General features: G+C 40.6%; 2 protein-coding genes across 3 annotated transcripts in view; one reads left to right on the top strand and one right to left on the bottom strand.

Annotated features, from left to right (window-relative positions):
• Positions 1 to 6195: 6195 nt before the first annotated feature.
• htr1ab (5-hydroxytryptamine (serotonin) receptor 1A b) lies at positions 6196 to 7785 on the bottom strand. The gene has a single exon (XM_050052310.1). The coding sequence runs from the start codon at positions 7647 to 7649 to the stop codon at positions 6399 to 6401; it is 1251 nt and encodes a 416-aa protein (XP_049908267.1). The 5' UTR covers positions 7650 to 7785; the 3' UTR covers positions 6196 to 6398.
• A 1841-nt stretch (positions 7786 to 9626) lies between these two features.
• rnf180b (ring finger protein 180b) overlaps positions 9627 to 11757 on the top strand; it is an 11402-nt gene continuing 9271 nt past the window's right edge. The window contains exon 1 of one of the 2 annotated variants that reach the window (XM_050052300.1): positions 9627 to 9736. The gene's annotated coding sequence lies outside the window, so the exon portion shown is untranslated. The remainder of the gene's footprint in view (positions 9737 to 11757) is intronic. The other variant, XM_050052299.1, reaches the window with a different exon arrangement.

The following is an 11757-nucleotide window of genomic DNA, read 5'->3' as shown; positions in this document are numbered from 1 at the left end:
GAGACTAGGCTTGTCATGATACCAGAATTTCAGTAGTCGATACCAATACCAGTAAATTTCCATGATTCTCGATACTCATTCGATACCACGATAAAAATCAAAAAACAGAACTCATGTATTTCTAAATTCACTGCTTTGTTAAAACTGTTTCAAACTTTGGACCCAAAGCCCAGGGTGGACAGGTTGGCGCACCAGTGATTATTCCAACGCTTGGAGAATTCATATTTAGCACTACAAATGGGTAAGTACATGAAACATGTGCCTGTCAGGTCTCCCTTGGTCAAGGGGGAGATGTCTGCGGTGGCCGAGAGAGGTCACAACACACGCAAACTCTGTTTTTTGTTGAATACCGTGACCATTCGCTTGCAACTCGCACAAGAAATCGGCATCTCTTCTGTTTTCGAGCTTGCTCGCGAAAGCAGCGCTTCTCAAGCAGCGCGTAGAACGGATGCGGTGTGAATGCTCTAACCTGTTAACATGCCCGTTGAAATAAAAATGCAAGTAAACAGTGACTGTTCGCGAGCACTACGCGAACGCATCACTTGCGGTATAAATGAGGCCTGACCCTCTCCACACACGACTCCTACTACTTGACTTTTAGACAAGCCAAGGTGTTGTGGCTCCAGCAGCACTTGTAGAAGCCATTGTTTCTACAAAGACAACAGAGAAGAAGCGTTCTTCTTCGGTGCTCGTCCTCAGCACCGACTGACGCGCGTATACTGCCCCCATCAGTACCGACAGGAACTGACACGGCTGGCTGAGGGCAAAGTTGTATCCGGTACTTAAGGTACCAACAAAAAACACAGGTACCGACGTTGCGTGTTGGCATCGACTTGGTACCAAAGTATCGGTTCTCATGACAATCCTAATGCAGACTGTATTTACATATGATATTACACAGTGTAGGAAAACATAAAGTTCTGACACAGTAAGAGCTCATAGTTTTGCAGTGTTTATATGCTGTTATTTATTTCCAGTAAAATTCATTATTAGAGCTTTTATTCTCCTCCATGAATGTTGAATTGTATTCTTGTCTGAAGATATTTTAACATTTTCTCCATGTTCAGCTGAACTGCTGTGCACTAACTTCTTGTCTGGAAATAAACCAGCTGAATATTGTCTCCATTCTCCCTGTTTCTGCCAAATTAAACGGTCATTCTGAAGCACATCCCCATAAATCTATGGTTACAACAGTGTCTTTCAAGGAAATTACAGAAAATATGGGATCATTAAATTGGTTCTGTGGGGACTATGAATATTAACTGAATATCCTGTAATATGACAATCTGACCATTTAGATGCTGAAACATTTTGGTCTGCAGCAGGTTGTTTGATAATCTCACAGATGGGTCATTCATGAATAAAAGAAGCACCTCAGAATTCCACTAATTAATATTCTAGATTAAAGAAAATATATATGCATGCAGCACGGTGGTGCAGTGGTTAGCATTGTTGCCTCACAGCATGAGGGTTCTCAAGCTAGGGGGTTTGAACGTGATGTATAATTGAAAATTGAATCTCAGAAAGAATTTATTTTAAAAATGATATATTTTTTATCTTTCAGCCTTTATGAATCAGGTGTAAATTCCCCCTGCACATATACAGGATCTGCACCACTCCTTTGATTGCCTCCTTTAATGTCCATAAAATGTATACATATATATGTAAAATGCATTTCATAAGACTCATCTGCGGCTCCTGTTCTGATGTTTCCCTCTAAGCTCTAACAACGGCAGTTCCGAGAAGAAATCCAAAAAAGACGAAGAGGGTTTATCCCTGCGAGGCTGTGAGAGCCCAGAACGTAATTCCTCTGACAGCAGAACGCCACCGGCGCCCCTGCAAGGGAAACACGACTGAACAGTTCAAGAGTGTATGGATGAAATTTAATCCACACTCTTCACCTCCCTCAATACGCAGGCTGATTTAGAGCCAAGTGCACTCGGTGGCCGTCTCTGAGGAAGCGCAGACAACAAACCTGGAGAATGCACAAGCATCTGTAATGATACATTCATACTGTGTTACGGGGCTCCAGAGGTTTTATATCGTCCTGCACGCTTTTCAAGTAACTTCCTGGAATTTGAGAAGTTTAATGCTTCAGTCAGCAGGTTGACATCATCCTCATACTTTTGTTTCCTTGTTGTTTTGAGAAATAATCTTTTGAAATGTCTGCTGCCAAAAACTCAAATGTGACTGACAGATCCTGTTGTCTGGAGGGAATAAAACTTTAGGGATTGGGCATTGAAGAGACAGCATAACAATTGTGTTGTGGTGGAATTGTATCAATACAGATTTTGTTGTTTTAAATTTGTATTTTTTGTCTAGATGTGGCAACACAGTAACGTGTGTAAGCAAAAGTACTGTGTGAATCAACAATAAACACAATAAGAACGACTGAAAATGTTCATTATTATTGAATCCTCTAGGATACTGACGGATTTAGAGACAATCAGAGGTGTGAGCAGACCAGCCGAGGTGCAGGAAGAAAATAGAAAATATTGACACATATGATCTAAAGTGACATATGAGCTGACTTTGTCATTGGAAGGTGGAGGGATGGTTGATGTTGTGACACCTGCCAAGCTGCAGATCACCGCAGACCGACACAACACAACCAGTTGGTGTATAGCTACTTGTTGCTGCATTTTCAGCCAGGATAATGCCATGAAAAGCTGTTTAGACATCGACAGCTTCTTGACTTGTGAATGTGCCACGATAACCTGGTTTTTAACCCAAAACATGATCTTGTCCTAACCATAACCCTCTGGTTTTTGTGGCTAAACCTAACCTAACTAACTGATCTTGATCCAAAGGCAATTAGCACAGTCAAATCAAGACCAACATGCAAGTAGTCAAACAACAAAATGTATAACGTCCATAGATGACAGATAATAAGGGAAAACAAAAGAGAAAAGGAACGAAAAATAAACAGAAAAATAATAATGACATGTTATAACTGACAGAGCTGGGCTTCACCTTCTCAAAAATGTCCTCCTTTGGAATCTCAAGTTATGTGTTATTTCTTCCATATAATGGACTAACCACAAGCACTCCAGCCATGACTGAAATATTGGACTTTAACCAGTTCACTGGGAGAATACAAAGACGATATGAGTGGTTTCTGTTTTCAGTTCCTCCTGGGATAACTCCCAGTAGAGCAGCCAATGGTTCTATAGATCTATACTATATCTACTATAGATCAAGTATCGCCTCAGTTTACGTGACCAGAGAGTATGGACAAAATTGGAATCTGTTTCTCTACAGTAGCTCCAGCAGTTTCTGGAAGGTGATCCATGTGGTGTTCTGAACTATCTCATCATTCATTTTCTCCATTTAAATTCTCTTCAGCTCTCAGAGGAAGTTACCAAGTGAGATTGGGAGCAGATGTCCTCCCAAGTCTCAACAGAGATTCCTTGCTGTATTTCTCTCCCCTCCTTTCTTTAATTTAAAATGAATCATGTGATTCCATTGATTTGAGTAAAGTACTGAACAAAGTACTGCTCAGTCATGGGCATTTGATTTTCATAGCTTCCTCATGTTGGCACAGTGGGGCAGTGGTTAGCATTGTAATCTCACAGTAGGAGGGTTCCTGGTTTGAATCCCAGGGTGGGGAAGCCCTTCTGTGCGGAGTTTGTATGTTCTCCCTGTGTCAGGTACTCCAGCCTCCTCCCACAGCTGGCCGTGGTTTTGAATGTGAGTGTGAATGGTTGTCTGTCTCTATGAGAAATGTGAAAAGTCTGGTGATTAGACCCCATCATGATGTCATATATTCAGGAGGGTGGTAAAAACATAGAAGATTAGAGTCTAAAAACACTGAAACATTGCGTACATTTTTAAAGTGTGAAATGTCAGCTCCATCCGGGTTGCTAAAACCAACAGAAAAAGGTATGAGGACATCAGCTCATTGTCCTGACTGGTGACTACAGCCCGGGCAATGTCTCCATGTAGCCAGTCTGTGCTTTAACCTCTGACCTTTTTGGTGGGCAAGAACTGATGCTACATCTAGAATATTTCCATTTGGTGGAATTACACAGCCATAAGATATTTGGAGTTTTAATATTTGATTCAATATTAATATCATGTAGTTTGACTGCAGAGCTGGAGCAAACTGAAACAGAATATATGTGTGTGTGTGATTCAATCAGGCTGGATGTGAAAGGGTCATTGTAACCTTTTTATAGAGTTACTCAGTGGGAAATAAAAAGAGAAAATGAACTTTAAAAAGAAAAAAGTTTGTGGCGCAGACCTTCCTGGACAGCAGCAGTCACTGTGGAACACAGTCAGCCGAAGAATAAAAACCACACCTGCTTATTGTCTGCGGTGGCTGCCAGCTGTGGGCCCCTCACACACACCTCTGTATTCCTGTGTCGCAGCAGGCCTTTGATCAGGTAATTGCCCCCTCGGCCCCTGGAGTTTGCATCAGCCATATGTCGCTATGGCGACCGCCTCTCCAGCATCCATCTGCGTGCCCCCTTCACAGCCTTTTTAAGATGGACTTATATGTTATGAGGCTGTGAGTGATGGAGGAAAAGGGCAGAGAGGCGCTACAAGAAGCACCCCGACCACTTCAGCAGCAGCCTTTTGATGAATGTGTGTGTGTGCTTTCTATCTCTCTGTCTGTCTCTCTGACTATCTGTCTGTCTGTCTGCCCACCCACCACCCATTCGAGATGCTCTCCATGTCAGCGTAACCCCCTGGAATGATGAAATGCATTTTTCTCAAACTGTAATAAGGAATTGTCTTTGTTTCACCGTCAGCGCTGAGACACAGCAGATCCATACATGCATGTTATGAGAGGATCAGAGTGCAGGTGGAGCTCAGGGGACACACTCTGGGGGCTCAGGACGCTGTTTGAAGACACTTTGAGGAGGGTGACACATTTTCTGTTGCAAATTCTGTGAAGATATTAGGAACTAAAGTCCCAATGTGACTCATTTAGATTCACAAAAATCACATATGTGCAGCATTAACCCCTTAACATTGAGATTTTGTCCTTTTATTTCCTTTTAAGTAACTTTAAAGTTTTTAAATTCAGGTTTTTTCTCCACACTTTGTGAGAGAATCCCATACAATATCCTGTTTCATTTTTGCAGCTCTCAATTAAAGCTTTATGATGTTTACGTAGAAAGAAATATTCACATTTTTTGCACCTTTCCATCCAATTTAAATATTCTCTGAGCAATTTTGGACACCGACACAAGTTTATTATAAAGTTATGTGGGTTTAAACAATGCCTATTGTCCCACCAGTGGGGTGAGAGGGTTATTTAGCCACACAGGGAAAAAACAAATCCACACCTGGGAGCTGTACAGTTACAGCCTCTAAAAGTGTGACACTGTGTGCCTTGCTTGAGGGCACTGCCATAATTATGCATATCTATAAGTATGTTGCAGGTGCTGCTAGGCAACAAGAAAATGCATAACCATAGAATAAAAGATTTGGAAACGAGACAGCAGCGTGGATGTGGTTTCTTTTTCATATTTAAGTGCAGATGTTAAACAGCCCATTCAGGTCTTTCAATGAGAATATATATGGAACCATGTCCTGGATAAGAGCTTTAGCTAAATGCTGTAAATGGGACTGTAAATTTGGATCCTTAAAGCACCTTTATGCAGCTTATACTCAAATGTTGAGTCTCATTCCCAGGCTGTCAAATACCGATGGTTGATGATCGAACCGAACCACGAACCCACGTCGGTATCTGACGATGTTGGAATGAGAAGTTGTTAATGTTGCTTTAATTTCCAATTTTCTAATTGCCACATACACACTATAAAAGTATTTGAACATGTAGAAATTAAATATTATAGTATTTAGATTTGGGCTGCAGTTGATTGTTTTTTCATTATCTATAAAATGTTAGAAAATATTGAAAAATACATTATAAATACATCACAATTTCAATTAGCCCTATGTGACGTCGTCAGTTGTTTCTTGTCACAAATCCAACAACACTTAATTTACAATGATATAAATAAAACATCACAAAATAAAGCGCTTTTTTTCATTTTAAGCTTCTTAAATTATCTAAATGATTAATCGATTATTCTGCTGATTGGATTCAATATGTTTAAGCCTCTTACCACTTGTTTTAAACCATTTAGTTTGCAGAATTTAAAGCGCAAATCTGTACATGAAATAAAATCATAAATCACGACTTCGGAAAATATATGAAAAATTATTTCTTTATTGAACATTACAGAACAGAATGAGGAACATGGAGCTTCAATCAAACGATCACAGCTTTATCTATGCATAGGCTACAGACACCTGTGGGAATATGTCAGTACTGATAACGATGGCGATGATCAACAGTAATCATTATGAGCCCTCTGTTCATCCACAACAATCTCTTTGTGCCGGTTTCAGGGCTGCTGCTCGTCTCTATACCTGGATTTCCATCACGGTCTGCAGAAATGACACTTGATTATTTTCTTGAAAGCGCTCTGAAAGTCTTTGTTGAAGTACGCGTAAATGATGGGGTTGAGTAAAGAGTTGGAGTAACCCAGCCAGTTGATGACATCCTCCAGCCAGCGGGGCATGTAGCACGACTCCTGACAGAAAGGCATGACCAGGGCGACGATGAAGAAGGGCAGCCAGCATAGGATGAAGGTGCCCATGATGATGCCCAGAGTCTTCACCGTTTTGCGCTCCCGTGCCAGCGCAATCTTCCTCTTCGCCTCGGTCGCCTTCTCGTGCCGGCTCTCGAACAGCGGCACGGAGCTCGGGGTGTTGGGCAGCGGCAGGTTGCCTTTGGAGTTGCTGTGGACTTCGATGATCTCCAGAGACTCGCCGTCCTCCGCGTGTTTCACCGCGCCATTGACGCTCGGCAGCGGCCGGGGCTCCACGCTCCTCCTCCAGTTCTTGCCCTGCGCGTCTCCGGGAGTCTTTTTGTGGAACAGGGCTGGAGACAGCGCAAGGCAAGAGTCAGACACTTTCTTTTTCTCCGTTTTACGCACCGTCCTCCTGATCCGAAACCTGGCTGCTTTGAATATCCGCCCATATAAAACCAGCATTAGTGTCAGCGGGATGTAAAAAGCCCCGAAAGTTGAGTATATTGTGTACCAGGGGTCTTGCCTGATCTTACACTGCTTGGGGTTCTTCCTGTCCTCTTCCATGCTGCTAGGCTGGGAGCGCATGATTAACATTGGCGGCACTGAGATGGAGAATCCGACCAGCCAGGTGACACTGATGAGGACGGCGGCTCTCCTCGGCGTCCTCTTCTTCATGTACTCTATGGGCTCGGTTATTGCCCAGTACCTGTCCAGAGCGATGGCGCACAGGTGCAAGATGGACGACGTGCAGCACAACACATCCAGAGAGATGAAGATGTCACACGGAATCTGCCCGAGAGTCCATCGGTTTAGCACCTGGTAAAGCGCCGCCATGGGCAGCACCAGCACCGACACCATCAGGTCGGTGACAGCCAGAGAGCCGATCAGGTAGTTGGCCACATTCTGGAGAGACCGCTCCAAGGCGATGGCTGCGACGACGCACGCGTTCCCAAATATTGCGCACAGGATGAGCGCGCCAAGCAGGAAAGATGTGACCACTTGATAACTCAGCTTCACCTTCTCGTCTTCAGGTTTGGGTGCTGGAGTGGAAGAGTTGACCAACTGAGACCAGGCTGTCGTGTTGTTTGTGCCCTCCATTGTTGGTAAACTCGAAGTGTTTGGAGAGCTTTCCGTTACTTGATGGAGAGCCTGGTGCGCATCACACCGTCGCACCTTGAAGAGCGCATTGTGGACTGTGGCACTGCTTCGTGCAGCAGAGAGAGTCTGAACTGTGAGTCTCGGCTGCTGGCAGAGAATGATGCTGCGTATTTATACCAGTGATGGAAAATGCGTCATATGTCTGTGAGGATGTAACAGAGTCTGCCTGGTTGTGTCTGTTTAGTCGGCAGCTCCGGCACTGAAGATGTGGGAGTTATTAGACAGACATATAAAAACTTTCATTTATTTTGTTTGCTCTTCAAGGTGCAACTCAAATCAAGTTGTGTTTTATTTTTACTTATTTTATCATTATTATTATTATTATTATTATTATTATTATTATTATTATTATTATTATTTTCTAATTTTCTTGAAAAAAGGCGGATTTGGGCATTTCGGTGAGAAAAGAAGCTTTTCAAAATATCCTTTTAAATGACACTTTTTGAGTCTCATTTTATTGATGTTAATAACCTGATCTACGTTGCATCGATACTGTTTGTAAATTAAAGAATAAATAAAACTGCTTTTAAAGTAAAATAAAAACAAAACAAAAATAAATTGAAAAAATAAAAAACTAACAACTTTTATTTGCTTTAGTAGTAGTAATAATAATAATAATAATAATAATAATAATAATAATAGTAATAATAATGATTAGTAATTAATAATTAACAACAATAACAGTTTTTAATCTGGAGTATGGAATTATTGTGAAATTGACATTTCCCCTATGTGCAGTGTACAGTTTTTCTTTTTCTTTTTTGAGTTAAAAACAAACAAAATTAAAAGAAAAGTTTATTTTATTAGATATTAATATATTTTTTTTTCTACATTTTAATTTACAACATTTAACTTTATTTTAAAAAGTAGCCTAGTGAAGCGATATTCTCTTCTGTCTCTTCAGCACCATGGTCAGCGCTCTGAGGCCGCCAGGTGTGACACTGCCACCTGGCGTTGGCTCGCTTTCACAACAATTACACAATGGTGATGCAGTCCTTTATTGTTTTAAGTGACTCTTACAGTGTAAAAACAATATGTGCAACAAAAATACCCTTGAGAACAGTAGCAAGGTGATGGAAATTAAAATGAAATATGAAAAGACAGGTTACAGCATCTCCCTTCTCTGTCACATTTCACAGATGAATGCTCAGTTTGCTTTGCTATATTTCGACTATGTATGCATTAACAAAATATGGCAGATACTGTCTTTTGCTGTATATTCACAGAAAATGTATGAGAAGTAGGGGCTGACTATTTCTGGTTAATAAATATGACACCTCTGAAATATAATAAAAATTGTACCAATAGGAGTCACAATATTTATGGTTCATCATGGCTGGATTCACCTGTTGAGAGGCTCTGGGGCAAGAAATGCTATTAGGCCCCCCTGTAGACCCCCTCTCTCACTTAGTGCATTGTTAGCATACCCTGGAGTGCAGCCTCACACAGGACAAGCCAGTTAGTGCTGCAAATTCATATACAAATTTCCAGATAATCAAATTACCAGCAGGGAAACAAACAGATAAGAGAGACAATTCACTAGACTGGGGCCTAGTTTGCTTGGATGCAAGTTCAGCCTTGCTTCATTCTTTATATGAAAAGCTCTGAAACTATAAACTGTTCTTGCCATTATTCTTTCAAAGAGTAAAAGGTGAAATTAACCCAGATTTTTGTGCAACAAAGGTCTGTTTTAATGTTTTAATTGATTTCTCCTGATTACATTTTGGCCAGACAAAGTTAAATATATATTTTCATCATCTATTTATATTTTTTTATATTTTCTAATAGTAACCTCAGGCCAAACCATGAATTTCATATATATATTTGTTATATATTCTGTTTTCCTCCTCTCCTCTCGCTTTTCTCCAGGTGTCGTATTTTTGGTCTATTGGGCTTACCGTAGTATCCCCGCTTCTCATGACGTCACGGCTCGGCTTAAAGCAAAAAAGCTGCTAAACTTTACTCGCTGTTGAGCTCAGGTTTTCTCTGTTCCCACGACTCTAAATGTCTTCCCAGCTGTCAGGTAGGTGAGTATATTCAATGGAAATATTCACATGCTGAGTGACATTATTTTAAGAATATTCTTTTCCGTTTAAAACGGCACGACAGAGTGTGTTGTTGTGGTTAACGGAGCTAAGTTAGCTAGCAGGACATTGTTTTTGGTTTTTATTCTGCCACCGTTAGCTGTGTGCTGTAAGTTAACGTTGCATGCTAAAACACGAGATACTGAGGGATTTCGCTGTTGTAGTTTGAACACTGTGAGAAAGACGGGGAGTCTTCTCGGCCTGCTACAGTGTCAACACTTGAATTTAGCGTTATACCTCATGACTAGTCTGTTTTGTCACTTCACAGCCTGAGGGTCAACAGGCTGCAGAGCAAGGTACCAACGATGAATACTTAAAATACCAGGCAAAAAGATGGAGGACAGTCGTATTTACACTTGTATGCTTTTTGCTTAAGGCTGTTTTAATGGTATGAGCCCATTAGGTCCAGTGAAGGGGAATCCTAATGCTACAGTGTCATACCAGTGTGGTGTGAAGGACCTTCTACTACACAGAGCCCTGATCCAGCACATATAGGATGACATTTAACACAGACTGTGAGCCTTATTGACTATTTCCCTTGTGTCTGAATAGGAGCAAATGCCTGCAGCCAGGATCCAAAATTGTGCAGAAAACCTCGACACAGCAGTGCAAGCTTAATACCCATGTTCAGCAATCATAAGGCTGTAATCTCCAGGTGTCCACACACTGTTTTCGCAGACTGTATCTCATTTACTTACCCAACGGGATATTTTTCTCTCCCTGAGTTCAAAAGAGGTTCCCTCTGAAAATAGCCACATCAATGTAAATGTTGTCCTACAGGGTGCAGCATCAGGTTCCCTCATCTTATATAAATAACTGCATTGCTGCATTAGCTTCTCTTGGGGCAGAGGGATATGGAGGAAATCAAATATCACAATGTTTACCTTGATAACGATATTGTAGGGTTGCGTACTGGTGCTTTTACAAAGTATTTACATAATGACATTTTTGATAAATACGTATCAGTAATGTGGATATAATGATTAAGTGGGTGAAAGCAAATAATAGAACAGCGAGAGCAGTCTGGTAAGTTCAGTAAATTACATCACTTCAATGTAATGCAGCTTTTAAAACCAGGAAAAGACAACACTTAGACTATTAGGATATCCAAAATCCAAATGATGTCTTGTCTCATATCCCACTATTGATACATTGCCAAGCCCTAGCTTCTCTTTATACCTGTCTTTTTATCACTTTCTTTTCTAATAGCTAACTATTAAGCATTAGAGCTGCAACGATTAGCCGACTCATCGATGACTAATCGACTATTAAAATAATCGGTGACTATTTTAGTAGTTTGAGTCTTTTTTCATAGAAAAGTACTATAAAAATACCCCAAAATACTCTTATTGCAGCTTCTTACGTTCAAATATTGGCAGCTTTACACACTCTCCCATGACAGTGAACTAAAACGTGAGTGGCATGAGTACAAAACAAGACATTAGATGACATAATTTTGGGGTTTGGGCGAGACAGACCGACATTTTTCAACATTTTGACACGTTTTTCGATATAATGATTAGTCGACTAATCGAATAAATAATCGACAGATTAGTCGACAATGAAAATAATCGTTAGTTGCAGCCCTATTAAGCATGTGGTTTACTGCAACACAGGTCAAGTTAGACTTCTGTGAAGTTTATGCTGCATGCAAAGATATGCAAACCAAAGTCAATAGAATCTGATAGAACTTAAAGTGGGTGAGCATTTCTGGAAAACATAGTGAATTGAAATGTGTGATTGTACTGATCCTCTTAAAGGGCCAGTGTGTAATATTTGGCATGGTTTATTGTCAGTCTGAATCTGAATCTGAATATTCTACCCATTAATATGTTTATACAAGTGTATGATCGCTATAAAATAAAATTCGTTTGGTTTTCGTAGCCTTATAATTATGCTTTTATATATATATATATATATATATATATATATATATATATATAGCAAGGGCCTTGCTTTAGAGA

Source organism: Epinephelus moara, chromosome 9, assembly GCF_006386435.1.
Source record: "Epinephelus moara isolate mb chromosome 9, YSFRI_EMoa_1.0, whole genome shotgun sequence".
Lineage (NCBI taxonomy): Eukaryota > Metazoa > Chordata > Actinopteri > Perciformes > Serranidae > Epinephelus > Epinephelus moara.
Note: the sequence above shows the minus strand (reverse complement) of the source record. Positions and strands in the feature narration are given on the sequence as shown.